General features: G+C 55.0%; 1 protein-coding gene across 1 annotated transcript; it reads left to right on the forward strand.

Annotated features, from left to right (window-relative positions):
- The first annotated feature begins 1,488 nt into the window (after positions 1-1,488).
- On the forward strand, positions 1,489-16,198 carry LOC131563947 (BTB/POZ domain-containing protein KCTD12-like). The gene is made up of 4 exons (XM_058814182.1): positions 1,489-1,555; positions 3,194-4,510; positions 13,829-13,885; positions 16,012-16,198. The coding sequence occupies exon 2, from the start codon at positions 3,216-3,218 to the stop codon at positions 4,062-4,064; it is 849 nt and encodes a 282-aa protein (XP_058670165.1). The 5' UTR covers positions 1,489-1,555; positions 3,194-3,215; the 3' UTR covers positions 4,065-4,510; positions 13,829-13,885; positions 16,012-16,198.
- Positions 16,199-20,913: the final 4,715 nt, after the last annotated feature.

The raw sequence follows: 20,913 nt of genomic DNA on the forward strand, positions 1-20,913 counted from the left end.
TCAAAGAACGTTGGGATTTAAGCTTCATAGGACTTCCAGGAAACATGTAAATATTGGGATGTTGTTTGGAGTTGTCATATTTTCCTGGATTTACATAAAGCCAGAATTTTCCAGTAAATTAAAAAGAGCTGGATACTCTTTCCTTGCTTGGTTTTTCCAGCCTGGACAAAGAGGCTGCCACAGCAGCCTAAGCTCCTTCTGATCCCACTGTGTCATTCCTACCTTGGGAAAGGGGATTTCAGTCCCTCCAGCTCAACAATATAAAATCATCCAAGGAGTAGCAAGAGTTTGGCTGCTGTAAGGTTTTTGCTGGCTGGGTTTGGAATTATGGAATCATTGAATGGTTTGTGTTGGAAGGAACCTTAAAGCTCATCCAGTTCCACCCCCTGCCATGGGCAGGGACACCTTCCACTATCCCAGATTGCTCCAAGCCCCAGTGTCCAGCCTGGCCTTGGACATTCCCAGGGATCCAGGGGCAGCTACAACTTCTCTGGGCACCCTGTGCCAGGGCCTGCCCACCCTCACAGGGGGGAATTTCTTCCCAATATCCCACCTAAATCCCCATTCTTTTAGTTTAAAACTGTTCCCCTTGCCCTGGCACCATCTGGCCGCGTCCCTCTCCCTCCTTTTTCACAATCCCTGCTGCATTCCCAGGCGATGGCGAGAGCGCCTCTGGAATTCCCCAGTCAGTCCCGCCCGGTACCAGAGCGGGGAGGATGCGGGGACGGGGGATGATGGGGGGATGCGGGAGCGGGATGGGCTCACAGGGGAGAGGGATGTGCTCACAGGGGAGAGGGATGTGCTCACAGGGGATGCGGGAGCGGGATGGGCTCACAGGGGAGAGGGAGGGCTCACAGGAGAACGGGATGTGCTCACAGGGGATGCGGGAGTGGGATGGGCTCACACGGGAGCGGGATGCGCTCTCAGGGGATGCAGGAGCGGGATGTGCTCACACGGGAGCGGGATGGGCTCACACGGGAGCGGAACGGGCTCACAGGGGAGCGGGATGCGCTCTCAGAGGATGCGGGATGTGCTCACAGGGGATGCAGGAACGGGATGTGCTCACACGGGAGTGGGATGGGCTCACAGGGGATGCGGGAGCGGGATGTGCTCACACGGGAGCGGGATGGGCTCACACAGGAGCGGGATGGGCTCACAGGGGATGCAGGAACGGGATGTGCTCACACGGGAGCGGGATGGGCTCACACGGGAGCGGGATGGGCTCACAGGGGATGCGGGAACGGGATGGGCTCACACGGGAGCGGGATGGGCTCACACAGGAGCGGGATGGGCTCACAGGGGATGCGGGAGCGGGATGGGCTCACACGGGAGCGGGATGCGCTCTCAGGGGACGCGGGGACGGTGGGGGCTGGTCGGATGGAGGCGGAGGCAGGCGGGGGAAGGCGGTCCCGGGGACAGCGGGGGACGGCGCTCGCCGCCTCCCCGGCCATAAAGCGGCGGGGCCGGGGCCGGGCGGGCGGAGAGGAGCGCGGGGAGCGGCGCGGCCGGAGCGCACGGCGGGAGCGCAGCGGAGCGGCCGGGCCGCCCTGCCGAGGTAACGGGGGCGGCGGCGTCGGGGTCCCGCGGCCGGGGAGCGCCGGGACGGCTGCGGGGCTGAGCGGGGCTGAGCCGGGCTGTCCCCGCCGCTGTCCCCGCCGCTGTCCCCGCTCAGTCCCCGCCGCTGTCACCGCCGGGTCCGCGCCTGGGGCGGGCAGAGGGGACAGCGGGGCCGCTCTGCCCGCGCCCCCCGAGCCCCCAGCCCACCATGGGCAGCCCCCCAGCCTGACAAAGGGATGCGAGCTCCGGGCACGGGCGGCTGCTGCCCGCTGGGCTGTGCCGTGGGCATGGAATGGCCAGGGAAAGGGAGCCAGAGGCACTGCGGGAGGGGACCGGGAAGCCGGGACCGCGCTGATCCTCTTTCCATCCTTCCGTCTCCTCCTTGCCCAAGTCACTCCTTGCTCAAAGACGATTCTCCCTGTGAGCCGGGAGGAGCAGTGGAAAGCGGGCTCAGCTCTGCCCCCATACCCGAAAGCGCCCACAGAGTTCTGTCTTTGTCCTTTAGTTGCTCCAGAATTTGTGTTGGGATCCTTGGGAGCAGCTCCTGGGAATCTTTGCGGCAGGACATGGGGACGGGGCGAGCCCTTGGGCTGTTCCTTGGGTGTGGGACCGGTCCTGGGAGGTCCCAACCTCCGAGCAGACCCAGGGCAGCCCTGAGATCACCCAGGGAGGGGGCAGAGCTGGAGGTCAGCTCAGGGAACCTCTTCCCTCCGTGCTCTCCCAAATGCCTGCACAGAGCACGGCATGGATCCAGGCTCCGGCTGCTGAGCCAGGTTTATGTAAGCTGCTGATTTGCAGTGTCAAGAGACATCCAAGAACCGGCTTGCCTTTGGAAAATGTACAAATCCGTGGCATCTGCCACGGAGCAATTGCTGTAGCAGCAGCCCAGGATTTGTCTTGGTCCCAGCCCCTTGGAGAGGTTCTGCCATCTCCCAGCTTGGCTGCGAGTCCGTGCTGAGCACTTTCCAGGAGCAAGGACAGAGCAGGAGTGCCAAAGGCTCTGTCCCTCTGTCCCTCTGTCCTTCAGGGAGCTGGTGCTGCTGTTCCCCAGCACCTCCGGGCTGTTCCCTGTGTGGCCCCACAGCCCCTCCAGCCCCGGCTCTGCGGGGCCCCTGCACGGAAACTCCTCCCTCGGCAGCTGCAGGATGCGGGGCTGGCGGGTCCCCAGGGTGTGACAGCCGTGCCTTTCCTGTTGTGGACAGCAGCCCCACGTCCCTGCACCTTCCTGGGCAGAGGCCGAGCCCCTCTGCTGCCTGGAGAGCTCAGGTGGAGACGGCACGGGCAGTGCGCTACGGTAGGGGAGGTGGCTGTGGATAATGCTGCTTGTTCCAGGAGCCAGGGATTGGGGGAGATGACTTCCAGACTCCTGGAGAGACAAGGATCCGGTCCTGCCCTGCCTGCTGACCCAAACCAGGCATTTAGCGGTGGCTTGGCAGTGCCGGGTTGGACTCCATGATCTTAGAGAGCTTTTCCAGTCTAAACAATTCTATGATTCCATGTGTGATCTGGCTTGGGATCGTTTCCAATCACCTGGGACTGGGGCAATGGCTTGGGATGCCCTGCAGCCAGCCGGGATCAGGGCTGTGTGCTGTGTTTACTGGCAGTTCTGACACAGTTTTGATGGTTTGTGCTGCAGGAGGGAGCAGCGGGAGCTCACCATGGCCCTGGCAGAGCCCGCGAGCTGTGCCAAAGGCGGCGAGGACAGCAGCCCCTTCCCCGAGATCATCGAGCTGAACGTGGGCGGGCAGGTGTACATCACCCGGCTGCCCACGCTGCTCAGCGTGCCCGGCTCGCGCCTCTGGCAGATGTTCACGCAGCAGAGCACGCGCTCGCTGGCCCGCGACAGCAAGGGCCGCTTCTTCGTGGACCGGGACGGGTTCCTGTTCCGCTACATCCTGGATTACATGAGGGACCAGCAGCTGGTGCTGCCCGAGCACTTCCCGGAGCGCGGCCGCCTGCAGCGCGAGGCCGAGTACTTCATGCTGCCCGAGCTGGCGAAGCTGCTGGTGCCCAAGCTCAGCGAGCAGAACTCGCTGGGGGACGATCCGTGCCAGAGCGACCCCGAGGAGCCGTCCCCGGGTGCGGAGGCCGCGCGCAGCCTGGGCTCGGCCGCTGCCACCGCTCTGCCCAGCGCGGGCACCGAGGGCCGCAGGGCAGGGTTCATCACCATCGGCTACCGCGGCTCCTACACGCTGGGCAGGGACAGCCAGACGGACGCCAAGTTCCGCAGGGTGGCCCGGATCATGGTGTGCGGCAAGACCTCGCTGGCCAAGGAGGTCTTTGGGGACACCTTGAACGAGAGCAGGGACCCGGACAGGCCCCCGGAGAGGTATACGTCCAGGTACTACCTCAAATTCACCTTCCTGGAGCAAGCCTTTGACAAACTGGCCGATGCCGGCTTCCACATGGTGGCCTGCAACTCCACGGGCACCTGTGCCTTCGCCCATGAGCAGACGGACGACAGGATCTGGACCTCCTACACCGAATATGTTTTCTATCGTGAGTGACACAAAACCAACCCTCCGCCAACCAGCTGCTGACTGTCCCTTCCCCGTCCCGTGCTGGCTGTGGCCTAGAAGGTAGAGATCGATCCATCCCCGAATCCCGGCGTCCTCCCTTTGCCTCCTTTTCAGTTGGTTCTTGGGTTTTTTCCCTCCTCCTTGCTCCATGTTGAACCTGTCCGGCTCTTCCTTGTAGCAGCTGCTGACCACCAACCTTCCTCCCTCTCCGTGACCTCTGCAGTCGCTCCCAACCCTCCCTGGATGTGTGGACTCGGACACTGCTGTGGACGTGGGCTGGGTGGGAGGGGTGGGACACACTGGACACTGCTCTGGGCTGGCATTCCTGCAGCTTGGACACTGGACTGGGCTCTGTGTCCTGTGCAGCTCCACAGGACCCTGCTGCACTCACTGGGTGCTCGGAGAGGAATCCTTGGGATAAAGACATGGGAAAGGTGGGAAGCAGAGCCGGGGAGGGGGTGGGGAAGTGGCAGCCTGGCAGCACGGCTGGATTGGCAGGAGCCCTGTAAGCAGCTTAGCCTGAGGCTGGCAGCGCCTGGCAAGGGGAGAGGCTCCCCCTGTGCTCGCAGCTCTGAGCTCAGACATCGCCGCGGCTCCGGGGTGCTCGGGAGGGATTTGGGGGGGATTTTGGGGAGGGTGGGAGGGGCAGGTGTTCTGTGAGGGAGGTGGGAGGGAGCGGGGAAGGTTTGATGTGCTCGGGGGTGTAAAATGCTTATACAGCTCTCAAGCTCCTTGGAGCCTTGTCAGACAAAAAGTCCCTTCATTTTTTCCTGGGAGCACAATGGGAATCACGGGGATGAGGCTGGAATGCTCCGGTGGTGGCCACTGCTTCACCCAGCAAAGAGAATTTTGGCCATTTGGGTGATCCCCCATGAGGTGTCTCCAATCCCAGCTCTCCAGGCCCTCCTGGGGCTGGAGCTGCTGCTGGTCTCCCCTATTAGGCAATGAGGAATAAAGGGACAGCCCGGAGTGGCCGTGTGCCCCCATGCCCAGCTGGCACAGCACAGGGGAGGTTTGGTGGGGGGCTCCAACAGGAGAAGGAAGGAAGGAACACAAAGTTATGGGAGCCTCTGTGCCCTGCTCTGCCCCTCCTGTGCCTGCTGGGCAGGACCCCAGGGCAGCACATCACCCTGGGTGAGGCCCAGCCCCAGCTCTGGCACACGGTCTCAGCCTGCAGGGGAGGTGACCCTGATGTCCCTGATGCTGCCTCTGCTGTCCTCTGGTTCTCTGCCACCCCTTCAGGGCACTCACCACCCATTCCTGACATCCACCATCCACCCAAGGCACCCATCATCCATCCCGGCACCCACCCTCCATTTCTGCTCCTCCACCCTCCATTCCTGCTCCTGCATCTTCCATCTCTGTTCCTACACTCAATCCCTGCTCCTGACACCCATTCCTGCTCCTCCACCCTCCATCCCTGTTCCCACCCTCCCTCCCTGCTCCTCCACCCTCCATTCCTCATCCTGCACCCTCCATCCCTGTCCCCATCATCTGTCCCTGTTCCCACCCTCCATCCCTGCTCCCAGCACCACCCCAGCCCCTGTGAAGCTCCTGGAGCTGCAGGATCTCCTCCCAGGCTGGAGAGCATCCAAGGGGCTATTCCAGCTTGGGATCCATGTGGGAGGAAGGTTTGCAGCTCCTTCCTGGAGAGGAAGGAGGGCTCTGGGGCCAGCAGAAGTTTCAAACCAGGTTCTTCTCCCTCTCTCCTGAAGAAGGGGAAGGCAAAAACGGTATTTTGACATTTTTCATGGTCCTGTTCCTCATTCCAACAACCTCTGGAAGAGGAAATGACAGCAGGCTTTTAAAAAGGCAAGAAAAAGGAACTTGAGCTCTGTGTGCACACAAAGAAAACCTTTAAATAAAGGGGGAGGGGACCTGCGTTCCATATTTGCTTTATCTTTTTGAACTCGAGATTCTCCTAAGTAGGATTGGGAAAAGAAAATTGCTGCCTTGTGGGAAATGGGGCTCTTTTGATGTTTTTCCCCACTGGAACTGGGCTGAAAAATTGATCTCCTGGGAGGAGGAATTTTTGCCTGAGGGAGAAACCAGAATGGCAGTCACCATTCCGGGAGTTTTGATGTGGCAGGTTCTGGGATCAGGGCTGATCCCCCACAGGAAACACGAGCAGGAGTTATTCCTGAATCCTTCCAGAACCCGATGGTTTTCCTGGAAACTGAGACTTGATGAAAAAACCCTTTTGTTGAGATCCATCTCCACAAAAATGCACCCAATTTGGGGTTGTTTCTTTTCCTTGCACGTATTTATTTACAAGAAAAGTGTCCTTGGCATGGCTGGGAGAAAAACCTGGCTCGTTGATCCCCAGGAAAGATCTTGGATCAAATAAGATCAAACTTGCAGGGAAATGGTGGCATGGAAAAGCATCTCAGGGAGGTCTCCTCCTCTGAACAATCCTGGCAAGCTGGGAAGAGCCAGGCAGGGAATGGCTGGAGTGAGCTGGGAGCTCTCAGGGAGACAGTGGAGAACCAATTCCCTGATGCTGCCTGGTTTTCCTGGGAATATTCCCATATTTCTGTGATCCCCAGACCCCAGGCTCCTGCTGGGCCATCCCTTGGGCTTGTCCCAACCACCCAGAGCTGCTCTGCTTGTCCTGTCTTTGTGCTGCCCCGAGCACCTCCCACATCCCCAGGGAAAATCCAGCCTTGTCCAGCTCCTTCCTTCCCTGCTGCCTTTGGATTTGGGGCTGGTTTTCCCTTCCCTCCAAGAGGACAGGACCCTGCTCCTCGGCTTCCTGCAGTGCAAGCCAAGCTCCAGGTGCTGCTGGGGGCGCATCCTGCTCTTTTCCAGCAGCTCCATCCCAATATCCTCCCCTTCACTGCATTTCCAGGGCTGGGCAGAGGTTTGGGATGGCCCAGCTCATGCCTGGGAATGCTGGCACCCCGAGGGGCAGAGCACAGCTGGAGCAGGGGGGGCTGGCACCTTCCAGGGGGGATTATCCACCTTGTCTGGGAACACCAGGGCCGGCAGGGATCCCTGGGATTGCTGAAATCTGCCCTGCCCTGAGGACTCAGCAGCTTCTTCATCCTGCTGGGAGCGAGAGCTGAGGGCTGGGGTGGCTTTGGGATGGCTTTGGGACAGGTTTGGGATGGCTTTGGGATGGGTTTTAAGGCAATGAGGTCCCAAGGGGTGTCCAGGCAGCAGATCCCTGTGGGTCTCTGCCCACACACACCCAGGAATGTTCCCTCAAAGAACATTCCCCAGGGCACTTCCCCAGGGGCAGCACAACCCAATCCCTCATTTCCAGCTTCCTGGAGAAGCCTCATCCCAAAATAAAGCCCCTGGACAGAGCAGGAGCTGGGGCTGGCTCTGCCCTGCCAGGCAGGCACCTGCCCACAAATTGCCGGTTGCTCCTCACAAAAACTGAGCTTAAGGAAAAGCCAGATCCCTTCTGCCAGCCCTGGAGAACATCTGGAAACACTTTGTGCTTTGTGTCCTCGGCCTGGCTCCAGCCCCGCTCCAGGGGCACCTCTGGGGGCAGAGGAGTCCCAAAGCTGAGCTCTCCCCACCCCATGGAGCAGCTCAGTCCCATGGGATGGGGACAAGGACAAGGAGGCTCCTCTGAGGGACACAAAAATCCCATTCCCAGTCCTGAAATCCCATCCTGCCACAAAAACCCAAGGGATTTGATGGGATGTTGAAATAGAAAGGATTTGGTGGTGGAGGAGAGGGGAGAAGCAGCTGGAAGCTGGAACCAGCCTCCTCCTCTCTCAGCTAACCAGGGAATGGTTTGGCTTGGAAAGGACCTTTAAGCTCATCCAGTCCAGTCCCACCCCTGCCAAAAACAGGAACAGCTCCCACCATCCCAGGCTGCTCCAAGCTCCCTCCAAAATCTTATTAAAAATAAACCCCCAAACCTCCCTTTAACAACATGGGCATCCAGCCCTGAGGAAAATCACCAGAGAGTGAGGGAATTTCCAATTCCTGGCGCAGAAACTGCAGCCTGAGTGCTTTGTTAGGAGGGGTTTAACCAAACAAGGCTTTGGGCTGGGTTTAGCAGCTGCAGATGCTGAGTTCTGGCCACAGAGAGACCTCTGGGCCTCCTCCCAGGGCTGTGGGGAGCAGCAGGGGGAAGGCAGACGAGTGTTTGGGTCCCTTGGAGATTTTGGGAGCTTTTGGATGTGCTGGAGAATTTGCCAAATAAATCTCTTCAACCTGCACTGACAGTTTGTGCTGAGCTTAAGCAGGCTGGGCCTGGGGGTGTCCAGGTGGTTTCCTTCAAAGGCTCTGGCAGTCCAAAATGTTTTCCTTCATTCCAGGCGATGGATGGCTGGGAATTATCCCCCCCTGCTCCAGGAGGGCTGGACAGGATCTGAGGGAAAGATGTCCCTGCAAATAACACAAACCAGATTCCAGATAAATCACTCTGGAGCCAAAGCACACCCTCTGCATCCCAAATGTTTGCTGTCCCTTCCTTCCCCCCTCCAGGATAAATCCCAGTGGGATAAATCCACCAGCATCCTTAAAGGATGAATCCTTCCTTCACCCCCACACCCCTAAAAACTCCTACCAGGAATAAATTTAAGGTCCCTTCCCACACAAACCAGTCTGGGGTTCCATGATCTGGAATTTTGGAGCGAGATGGAGCCTTGTCATGGTCCTGTGCCATCATCCCAAGGATCCCTGTGGGAGCAGTTTGTTCCCTGGACATGAAATCCCTGGAATATTCCTCCAGGGAACAACAGCCCCTTCCCAGCAGGAGCAGGCATGAGGGGCTGCAGATTTTGGGGCCATTTCACAAGGAAAACGGCCTGAAAAATCAGATTTTTCCCCTCAAAATTCAACTTTTGAGTTCCCATTCAGTTAGAACCATGGAATATTCCAAACTGGAATATTCCAAACTGGAATATTCCAGGACTCATCCAGTCCAGCCCTTCAGGATCAAGGTTTGTTTGGCTTTGGTTTGGGGCCCTTTCCAGGACTAGGGAGGGCCCAGCCCCGAAAACCCAAACAAAGCCCAAATGTTTAAGACACAAAGATGAAAAGAATAAATAAAGGAAATTGGGAAAAAAAAAAAAAAAAGGGAAAATCAAGTTTTCCAGCCTTGTGCTGTGGGATTGGCCAGAACAGGGAGTGTTTATTGGGGTCAGATGAGGGCACAGGAAGCTTTGGGGACCTGGAGAACCCAAAGGGACAACAAAACAACCTCAAAGTGGGGCTTGTGCCTCGCCCAGCCTGCCCTGCCTCAGTTTCTCCAGGAAATGAGCCCTTTGAGGTCCTTGTTGGGCTGTTCTGGAGAGCAGAGCTGGGCTGGGGGCCATGGAAAGGATATTCCAGGAGTTCCCTCCCCTCTGGGATGTGGGGAAATCCTTGCTCTGCTCTTCCTGCCCACACCTGGACCCCCAAGCACTGAGAGAACCATGGAATATTTTCCTGGAATCATGGAATGGTTTGGGCTGGAAAGGACCTTGGAGCAGATCCAGGTCCGTGGGCAGGGACCCCTCCACTATCCCAACATTTTCTAGCTCGTTCCAGCTGTTTTTAACCAGGCAGGATAAAAATACCCTCCGAATTTCACTGCTTGGCCCCACCTGGGCATCAGTTCCTTGGAGCTGAGACTTCCAACCAAAAAACCCCAGGATAAACCCAAATCCTTCCCCTCTCCGGCAGAACAAGGGATTAGAGCTGCTCGGTGCCGTTCCCTCTCCCGGGAATTACTCCCCGAGCACAGCCATCATTCCCATTAGTCCCTAATTTGCTGTTAATGGAGCGCTTTAATCAACTCCGAGGATTAAATGCCATTGAGGAGCTCCCATCGGGAGCGGCCTTTTCCAGCGGCAGGGATCCTGAGCAGGAATGTTTACAGGGTCTGGGGGCGAAGGAAAGGCATGACAGGCGACAGGGACAGGACACAAGTGACATTTCAGGAGCGGAGTCTGCATTTAACCGAGAAAAGAGAGAAGTAAACAGGAAATTGTTTCGCAACCTCCCGCCACCAAAGCTTCCCCTGCTCCTCTCCGCTGCCACGGACCCCAAATGCTTCCCAGGAAAGGGGTTTTTCCCTGGATCCGGGATGCCTCTGCTCCCACGGGATCCCCTTGGGGTCTGGGAGTGCAGCAGCAAAGCTGGCACCCTAAAAATCCCCTATCCAGGGAGGGGACCCGGCTGTTCCCCACGGGCTTCCATCGCTCCAAGGGATCCCAGCAGGGATTCTGGAGCAGGCACAGCCTCCCTGACGTTTGGGATTCCCGATTTTTCCTGCAGCTCTTGCACCTTTTAAAGGCCCAGCTGCTTTCCCAGCTCCTCATCCCTGTCACTGTCACTTCAGCGCCTCTATGGAGCAGCTCCAAACCCGAGGGAAGCGAGGGCGCAGCCAAGGTTTCCCATTTTATTCCCAAATTATTGTTGTCCTTTGCGGGCCTGGAGGGGATTTAACACAACCTCCAGGGGAACACAAAAAATCCCATTAACTCCGAGCCGCAGCCTTTAACGGGAATTTGGCTCCAGGGGAACTGAAATCTCCAGGTCCGGGTTTGGAAGGATTCCCGGTATTCCCGAAGGCAGCAAAAAGGGCCAGGAAAGCGCTTCCAGCAGGCTGGAAAGCTGAGCAGGCACTGAGGGTCTGCCATAAGGTGCTGATGTTAAATACTCCTCCCAATTCCTGACATTTCGGAGTGGTTTTAATCCCCCCCGCCCCTGCAAACCGCAGCCCCTGGAAAGCGCAGCTGCTTCCTTCCAATGGGATTCATTTGTATTTGGATGAGGAATGAGGTTTGGCACCGGGGATCTCCACCGTGAGCGGTTCCTCTCCCTGCGGAGCTGAGGTCATCCAGCCGTGTCATTTCATGGAAATGAAGGACAAACTGTCCTGGCTGCTGCCACCGAGCCTCGGCAGGGCCGGGAACCCTCCCCGTGCTCCCAGGTCTGTTCCTGGGTCTGTTCCCAGGTTTTTTCCCAGGTTTGCTCCCGGGTTTGTTCCTACGTCTATTCCCGTGCTTGTTCCCAGGTTTGTTCCCAGGTGTATTCTTGGGTTTGTCCCCAGCTCTGTTCCCAAGTTTACTCCCAAGTTTGCTCCCAGGTCTCTTCCCAGCTCTGTTCCCAGTTCTGTTCCTGGGTTCATTCCCAACTCTGTTCCCAGGTTTGCTCCCAGGTTCATTCCTGAGTCTGTTCCCAGGTTTGTTACCAGGTTCGTTCCCAGGTTTGTTCCCAGCTCTATTCCCAGCTCTGTTCCCAGCTCTTTTCCTGTGTTCATTCCCAGCTCTGTTCCCAGGTTTGTTCCCAGCTCTATTCCCAGCTCTGTTCCCAGCTCTTTTCCTGTGTTCATTCCCAGCTCTGTTCCCAGGTTCATTCCCAGGTTCGTCCCCAGGTTTGTTCCTGGGTTTTTTCCCAGCTCTATTCTCAGGTTTGCTCCCAGCTCTGTTCCCAGGTTGGCTGGGAGGACCTGGTTCCCCCTGGGAGAGGAACCTTCCTCCATCCCCTCCTTCCCACCCCGGGATCTGCCCCTTCCAGCTGGGGCTGGTCCCACCTGCCCTGCTCGTGTTCCCCTGGATCCTGCAGCAGCAGCAGCAGCCTGGAATTATGGAATGCTTTGGGTTGGGAGAGACCTTGAAGCCCATCCCATCCCCATTCCATCCCCATCCCATCCCAATCCTGCCATGGCAGGGACACCTCTCACTGTCCCAGGCTGCTCTAACCTGGCCATGGGCACTGCCAGGGATCCAGGGGCAGCCACAGCTGCTCTGGGAATTCTATCCCAGCCCCTCCCCGCCCTCCCAGCCAGGAATTCCTTCCCAGTATCCAGTGTCTGGGGCTCGGAGTGGTCACTGCGACCTCCGGTGCTGGTGGATGAGCTCAGCAGTTCCGTGTGCTGCAGATAATTAATTGGATCTCGGATGAAAGCGTTGGAGGGGGCTGGGAACAGCTGGAGCACCTCGGGTGTGCTCGGAGCAGCTCTTCCATGCTGATCCAGGGAAGTTCCTTCTGCTTAGTTTATTTTGTTTCTGGGGTTTCTTTTGTCTCTTTTTATTCCGAAGACCAAAATCAAATCAAACAAAAATCCCCAGTCATTATTTAAATAATAGGAGGAGCTTGGAGCCACTGATTTAAAGGGATTTAACTCCAACCCTAAAGCCCGGAGTGCTGCAATTTCCTGATTAATTCTTCCACAAAAACAAACAAGGTTAAAAGCCCTCCTGGCTTTGCCCCTGCTTTCCCTGGTTCCTTCCCTTGCCCAGGTGAACGTTCCCAGCTCTCTCCTGAGTCTCTGAAGTTGACTTAAACCCCACCAAGGTTTATGAGACATCCAGGGGACATTCCCAAGGCACATTCCTGTGTCCTGTTTGTCATTCTGTCCATCCCACTGGAAGATTCTCCATCAGAGCTGATGCCAAGGTCCTTTCCCACCAACCTCCACCACCCCGTTATTCCATTTTCCTCTTGGCTGTTTCCTTTTTCCCCCTTTCCTGGGTAATAGAAGCCCTTCATCCCGAGCTGGCCTCTTGGGAACATCCCATTTTTCCATTATTTATATATTGGGAGCAAACTCTTGATTCCATCCCTCCTTTTCTCTCCCTTAATAAACTTTTAATCCATGCTGGAAGTTCAACAATCCCCCCTTGGCTCCAGATTTTCCTTAAAAGCCTCTTGGATGGCCTGTATCCAAGAGCCCTCAGGAAAATGGAATAACTGCTCTCCATTAGCCACAAATTTGTGGACTGAGCATAAAACCAAAGGATTTTTCCCCCCCATGTTTATTAGAAGGGTTTTAATTCTGCTTTTAATTATGATTTCAGTTTAATTAATACACAGCCACATTTTCTAAATGGAATTTGCAAATGTGCTCAGGTAAACCTTTTATTCCATGGAAAAATGCACATTTGGGATTAATTATGGCTGGTGCCAAACTGATCATTAATGAAGCTTTAGGGTTAATTAGAACCAGGTGCAAATTTTTCAGGAAGGGCTGAAAACAGTGCAGAAAATCCCTTTTTTGGGTAAAAAAAAGTGTTTATTCTTTCAGCTCCCACATGGAATATCCCAATTTCCCCCTTTCCAACAATATTTCAGTATTAAAGGCAATTTTCACCTCCCTCCCCACGTTATGTTAATGGGTTTCCAGGAAAAACTCCAATAGCAACCAGCTCCAGCCAGGCAGATTTGCCTCATTCCAGCCCCCTTTGCTTCCAACAAAAGCCATGGAATTAATAAATCATTTGGGAATGACTCCAGACTTCCCCTCATCCTTGTGAGCAGAAAACAGGTTGTTGGTCTCATTTCACAGCTGAGGATTTCCGGGATGGAGAGCAGGGAATAATCCTCAGGATTCCAAGGAGCACGAGGGTGGCTCCTTCTCTTCTCCAGGGGAAAAACCTTGGGCTGTTTTGGTGCCCAGGCTTGATCTGGGGAAGGGGATGCACCAGAACATTGCTTTGGCCCTACAGGACATCTGGGATCAAAATTCCCTTTCCAACAACTCCTGGTTTTTGCTGGTGCAGGGGCAACTCTTGCTGAAATTGGGATGGGGTTGAACTGCGGAACTTCCCCATGGATTAAGGGGTTTCTCAACTTCCAAAAGGCAGGAAATGTTGGGAGGAGCCTGGATATTTTGGAAAATAAAACCTGGCTGGGCTCATGGCACATCCAAGGGGAAAATCCCAGGGAATGATTTTTCATAGGACACAACCAGAGCACTCATTTTCCTTGCATCCCTCTCCAGTGACAGTGTGGATGTGGAAGAGCAAAACTCCATGATTTTGGAGCAGGATCCACATCCAAACCTTCTCCTTTGTTCCCAGGTCCTGTTGTGCGAGGCCAACTCTCCAGGCAGCTCTCCAGGCACTGCAGCCTTCCAGGTAAATCCATGGAAAAAATGTCCTGGGAGAAACCTGGCACTGGGGGAAGGAAGAACCCCAAGCATTTGAGTTTCAGCAGTGGCTGTGACTCCTGAGGGTCCCAGAGCTGGGTGGCTCCTTGGTGCTTCCACCTCATCACCACATCCATGGAATGTCCCCAAAGCCATGGTGTTTGTAGGACAACGTGGACTTGAGGCTGGAAGTGGAGTTGAGCCAGCACTTTCCAGTGGTGGATTTGAAATATTCCCAAACCCTGGGAAGCAGCAAGTGCCCATCTGAAATCTGAAATAAAATGGGATTAATGCAGCTTTTCCAGCGGAGCAGAGCACAGGGTGGGGTTTTGTTATCCCTGGGATGAGGGAAAACCAGGACAGAGCAGCTCCTCTGCTCCCACTCTCCCAGGGATTAACCCAAAATCCCAGAGAGCCAACGGGAGGTGCTGGAAGAGGAACAAACTCCCAGAAATCTCCACCAAGGTGTGCAAAGCCTGTGGAAGGAGCAAACCCTCCCTCAGCTCCTGGCACTGCTCCAGCCCCCGCCTCCTCCTCCCAATCCTATTAGAATTAGAGGGATAGAGCTATAAGAGGAAAAGTCCATCCCCAGAGCAGCGCTGACAGCTTGGCTTTTAAATCTTTAATAAGCACAGGCTGCAGGTCAGCACGTGGGAGAGGGAATCCAGAGCCCTGGAGCTCTGCTGGAATGTTTGGGAGCACCTGGAGAAGCTCAGCTGTGCAAATGAAATGAATGAAATGAATGAAATTCAGCATTGCTCTTATTCCACAGAAAATCTTTCCCCTTCCCCTTGTATGCCAGGAATTCCATCCCAAGCCATGTCCTGTGTCCTGTCTAGGTGTTGTTCTGCCCAAAAGGCTTGGGAACGCCCCACTGGAATGGAGCTCAGCTCAGATTCCCTCCTCCTGGACTTTGGGGCTTAACTGGGTGCAAAACCAGTCACTCTGGGATATTAACTGGAATTAGGAATGGAACATTTCCAGCTGCACTGGGGTGACCACAGAGCCTCTGGATGAAGCTGGTGGTCCTGGGACATGCCAGGAATTGTCTCAGGAACCACAATTAATGGGGGAGGCCATGGGCACAGGGCGTGCTGGGGTCCTGCTGCCATCTCCTGGAGGCTGCACCTTCTTCTGGATCATAAGGGATCCTGGGGGTCCAGCTTGGCCAGGCTGTCTCTGGGCAAATTCCTGCTGTCCTGCATTCTGGCAACCACTGAACACAGAATCCTGCTCAGCTCTGGGAGTTTTGGGAGCTGGAGCGCCCAGATCCATCCCCTGCCTCCCATGGCCAGGTGGAGCAGGATTGCCTTTATCCCAAATCAGGGTGGCCTTGGTGAAAGTCTTCATCCACCTCTGGAAGAGCAAGGTTAGGTGGGATCTTGGGAAGGAATTCCTGGCTGGGAGGGTGGGCAGGCCCTGGCACAGGTGCCCAGAGAAGCTGTGGAAGTGCCCGAGGCCAGGCTGGAGCAGCCTGGGACAGTGGAAGTGTCCTGGGGGACCTTTCTGGGTGATGATTCCCTGATTCCCTGTGTGCCTGGTGGGAAGAGCTGTGGAACTGGAGCTCCCAAGGGATTTGCTGCTCTCTGTGCCAATGGGATGATCCTGCTCCAACGCTCAGCCATGGAGAGGCAAATCCCTTGGATGGGGCAGGAACTGCAGCTGGATCCAAAGGCTCATCCAGGCTGGGTGGCAAATGGAAGAGTCTGTGTGGAAATGTCGGGGAAGAAAACGATGGAAAGCTGAAGCACTAATCCCAGTGTAGGATAAACACTTTGCATTCCTCCCTGTTTGTAAATCCATGGAAATGAGGCAATAAATGGAAAGGCAGAGATAGAAAGGTTTAGGGAAAAGGCAGGAGAGTGAGACCAAAGTAAGGAACAGCAATTCCTGGTGGAAAATGTGGGATGTGGTTACAGGCACTGCCCAAATCTCAAGATGACTCTAAGAAGGGTTTGGGAGGCAATGGGAGTTTTCCTGATCATTCCTCACCTTGGGAACCCAGCATGGCGCTCTGGGAGGTGCTTTGGGTTCTATTCCCATCCACCACTCTTCCCACATTCCCTGTGCATCATTTCCCTTCTAAGATTTTCTCCTTTGGGTGTTGATTTTCAGGAAGCTCCTGGCTCAGCCTTCCCGTTCCCGAGCCTTCAGAACCAGAGCAGAACCCCAAAAAACCCATGTCCTCCTCCGAGCCCATCCTGGACATCAAGGGAGACACAGCAGAAGCACTTCCAGGTGAGAACAGCAATTCCAGGTGGGAACAGCAATTCCAGGTGGGGATCAGCACTTCCAGGTGAGAACAGCAATTCCAGGTGAGGATCAGCAATTCCAGGTGAGAACAGCAATTCCAGGTGAGGATCAGCAATTCCAGGTGAGAACAGCAATTCCAGGTGGGAACAGCAATTCCAGGTGGGGATCAGCACTTCCAGGTGAGAACAGCAATTCCAGGTGAGGATCAGCAATTCCAGGTGAGGATCAGCACTTCCAGGTGAGAACAGCAATTCCAGGTGGGAACCAGCACTTCCAGGTGAGAACAGCAATTCCAGGTGAGGATCAGCAATTCCAGGTGGGGATCAGCAATTCCAGGTGAGGATCAGCAATTCCAGGTGGGAACCAGCAATTCCAGGTGGGATCAGCAATTCCAAGTGAGGATCAGCAATTCCAGGTGGGACCAGCAATTCCAGGTGGGAACAGCAATTCCAGGTGAAAAAAGCAATTCCAGGTGGGAACCAGCAATTCCAGGTGAGGATCAGCAATTCCAGGTGGGAACAGCAATTCCAGGTGGGGATCAGCAATTCCAGGTGAGGATCAGCAATTCCAGGTGGGAACAGCAATTCCAGGTGAGAACAGCAATTCCAGGTGAGGATCAGCAATTCCAGGTGGGAACCAGCAATTCCAGGTCGGATACAGTTCAGGGTCACCAGGAGCTGCTCCTCTTGGAAGAATTCTTGGCAAAGCTTTGCCATCCACACTATGGATCACCAATCCAAATAAATTGGCAGGTCTTAGAATAATGGAATTATTTCTGTGGGAAAAGACCTCTAACACCATAGCCCAGCCATTTCCAAGTGTGGCAGTACCCAGTGTCCCCAAATGCCACATCCCCAGGGATTTTAAATCCCTCCAGGAATGGGGACTCCACCCCTGCCCTGGGCAGCTGTGCCAGGCCTGGAAAAACTTTTTGGGGAATAAAGGGTTATCCAAAGGAATTGGCTTGGTATTGGAAATGCAGGGGAGAGAATGATGCATCTGACTCCATCTTATCAGAAGGCTAATTAATTACTTTATTATACAATATTATTCTATATTATATTCCATTTAAACTGAATTTGCTAAGCACTCAGCTGCCTTTAACTGCACAGCATTTGTGACTGTCAGCTGACAATCCTGACACACACACACATGGATTGAATTGGCTAATGAATCAAAACACTCACACTAGAGTTTAATAATTAAATATTTTTAAGTATAATTTAATTTAACTAATAAGTTATTTAATTATTAATTTTTTAAGGTAAAAAATCTTTTACAATGCATTCTACTTGTGAACAACACAGGAGCAGTAAATGAGATAAGAATTGTTTTTTCTCTCTCTGAGGTTCAGAGAATGTGAATCTCAGAAATATTCTTGGGAAGTTGTGCCTTGCTTTTCTCCTGCTTGGCAAGGAGGGAAAGCTGCTTTTGCTGCCCGTGGTACCAAGGCCTCCAGCCCAGCCAGATGTTTTGCTGATGGAGAGCAGGATGGTTCTGTTGGCTCCCACCAGCCCAGGCTCTGCCCATCCCCGGGGTTTGACCTCTGGAGTCTGAATCCCTCATAATTCCCACCCCGGCCAAAAAGCTGGAATGGCTGCCCTGGAAAAGTGAGGGAACCACACAAAGGCCTGGCTGGGACAGCTGCTGTTCCTCACTCCCCTCAGCTGGCTGCACTTCCAGAGCAGCCCCACAGCTCCTCCTGCTCATCCCATCCATTATCCCAAAGGATTGGGCAAGGAGCTGCAGCATCCCAGCTCTGGGAAAAGCAAAACTTCTGCCCATGGGGAGAAGACGGTGAGAGCTGGGAGACCTTTGGAGAGGGGATTGGGAGAATCTGCAGATCCCAGAATTGTTTGGGTTGGAAGGGACCTTGAAACTCATCCTGTTCCACCTTTATGCTCTCCCAGGCTGCTCCAAGCCCCATCCAACCTGGCCTTGGACACTTCCAGGGCTGGGGCAGCCACAGCTTCTCCAAGCAGGGTGCCCAGTTCAGAATGTTCACCTCTAGACATGACAGCATTTAGGACTTTGAAGAGGAGGTAAATTTTATAGATACACCTCTAAAAATTTCTTGTAGTCAGTGTGGTCACCTTCCCTTGGAGAGGGAATTTGGGAGACCTTTGGAGGGGGGGATTTGTTGTTCTTTTTCTCTGTTTTCCTGGGAATGCCAGAACTGGAGCAGATTAAAGCAGATGTTAAATTAATCAGTGACAGGGAATATCCACTGCTGAATGTGTCTATTTTATATATATGGGCAAAAATAAGCAGGAAAAAAAATACTTGGACTGCACAGATCCACAGGAAATCGCCTAAAACCGACAGCAGAGCTCCCAAAAAAAAACAAAAAAGGGAATGTTTTGGAAGCAAGAACAGCTGCACAGGGGATGGATTGAATTGCAGGAATCAACTGTGATGAAGGCAGCCAAAATTCCAGCCCCAAACACTGCTCCACTGCTCAGCTCTTGGGTGTGGGCCCTGCCAGCTCCAGGGAGGGAGGAAATCGGGAAAATCAGGAGGAATTGGAGATGAAAGGCGCCGTGGGATGAACGGGAACAGTAATTAGGTGCTGATGGATATCGGCTCGCTCAGGGGGCGGAGTGGCCAGGGCTGATTTAGATCCCGGCGGGAGCTGGCCGGGAATTAAAGGCACAAAACCCTTGGACGGGTTTGTTCCAGCTCCAAGGGATTGAAATCCTGGATAACAAAAGGTGGCTGGAGTTAGATCTCCATCTGTCAGTCCCGACAGACACGCGGATTTAGAGGCTAAAAAGGTCGGAATCGTGCAGCATCCCATGCTCAGGAGTCATGGAACAGAATCCCAGACTGGCTCGGGTTGGAAGGGACTTTAAAGGTGACCTAATCCCCCCTGCCATGGGCAGGGACCCCTTCCACTGTCCCAGGCTGCTCCAGGCCCGTCCAGCCCGGCCTGGGACACTGCCAGGGATGAGGCAATGCAGCCTCCATTCCAGGCTGGAGGCATTCCCACATTCCAGCCGTTCCTGCAGCCTGTGGATATCCACAAGCACTCAGCAAACACTGATTTAATTTAGATGAAGGATCTCCAGGGCATTTCCTGCAATCACATTATCCCTACATGGACCGAGATCCTGCAAAGTCAAACATCCCTGTAAAAGTGGCACACATTCCCTGAGCAGCTGGGGCTGCCCCTGGATCCCTGGCAGTGCCCAAGGCCAGGCTGGACACTGGGGCTTGGAGCAGCCTGGGGCAGTGGGAGGTGTCCCTGCCATGGCAGGGGTGGAATTGGATGAGCTTTAAGGTCCCTGCCAACCCACATCATTCCAGGCCACCAAGATTCCTATAAAAGATGGAATTGTGAGCTCCTCCATACCCACAGGGTGATGTTTGTGAGCACATCTCCATAATTTATGCAATTCCCAATCCTTTTCTCACAGAGAACCTGGGAGGAACAGGGCAGCAGAGCTCCTGCCCACCACGGGACACTGCAGGGAGTGGACAATCCCTGGAACACACGGAGCCAACGCCAGCAGGTACCAGTGCCCAGCTCTGCTATAGCCCAGGGAGCTGCAGCTCCCCCTCCAAGGAACCCCAGCCCTCAGAAAAATCCCTGAAATCCCTGACCCCACCTTGCCTCCCCCTGGAAGCTCCTGTGTGATGGAAAAAAATCTGGATTATTCCAGATTTTCCTTCCCAGGAAGGCCCTTCCTTCCCAGGGCTCCAAGGTCTTTCAGGAGGTGCCTTTTGCTGTTTGGAATTTTTTTTTTTTCCCAGCTTCTTGCTGAGCTTTTCCAACAGCAGGAATGAATTACAAAAGGAGAACCCAGCGAGAGTCAAGCTGGGTTTTCTGCCGCCTGTGTCACAAGTTTGGGGCTCCAACAACTCTCTGCACCTGAGCTTGGTGCCTCCTGCCAATGGATCAGGATTCCCTGGGGATCCAGCTGGCACCACTGGCACTGCTAGGGCACTGTGCCAGGGCTGGGTACCAGAGCACATTGGCCCAGCTGCACAGGAAGCTGCCAGTGCTCTTCCCAGCTGGATTAATCCCATAAACCAGAACAATTTGTGCAGAGTCAAGCCCTGAGATTGACAGGATCCAGTTGCTGGCACAGAAGCAGCTGGTGTGGATTGGGCGCTGGGATGGTGAGGATACACCCTGGGGATGCTCTGGATGCACCCTGGTACCCCCTCCCCACACTTCCCAAACCCAACCTGCTCTTCCAGCTCATTTGGAAACTCCTATGCCTCTTTTTTTGGCCCACATCACCCAAGTTTAAGAAGCTGGAGAGAATTTTAAGATCCCTCATTTGGGATCACCCAGGAACGTCCTATTCCCCTCCATCCATGCCCCCCATCCAACATCCCTGGGGATGGAGGCAGCGTGGGAGAGCAGCAAAGCAGCTGCCCATCCCTGGCCCTGCTGCAGCCTCGGGAATAACAAAACTCTGTCCCAGAGCTGCGGGGTGGGGACAGTGTGGGGACAATGTGGGGACACTGTGTGCTCCCCCCGGGGTGGGGACAGTGTGGGGACAATGTGGGGACACTGTGTGCTCCCCCCGGGGCGGGGACAGTGTGGGGACACTGTGTGCTCCCCCCGGGGTGGGGACAGGCTGTGTGCTCCCCCCCGAGCCGCGGCAGGAGCCGGTAATTGCCCCCAGCAGGATCCCAGCGGCTCCGCGGGGCTGCTCGGAAGTGTCGCTGCTGAATTTAATTGGAGCTCTAAAGCACAAGAGGCACCGGGGAAGGAAAACCTGTGGGAGAAAAGATCAGACAGATCAACCAGGC

Source organism: Ammospiza caudacuta, chromosome 14 (genome assembly GCF_027887145.1).
Source record: "Ammospiza caudacuta isolate bAmmCau1 chromosome 14, bAmmCau1.pri, whole genome shotgun sequence".
In the NCBI taxonomy this organism is placed as follows: Eukaryota; Metazoa; Chordata; class Aves; order Passeriformes; family Passerellidae; genus Ammospiza; species Ammospiza caudacuta.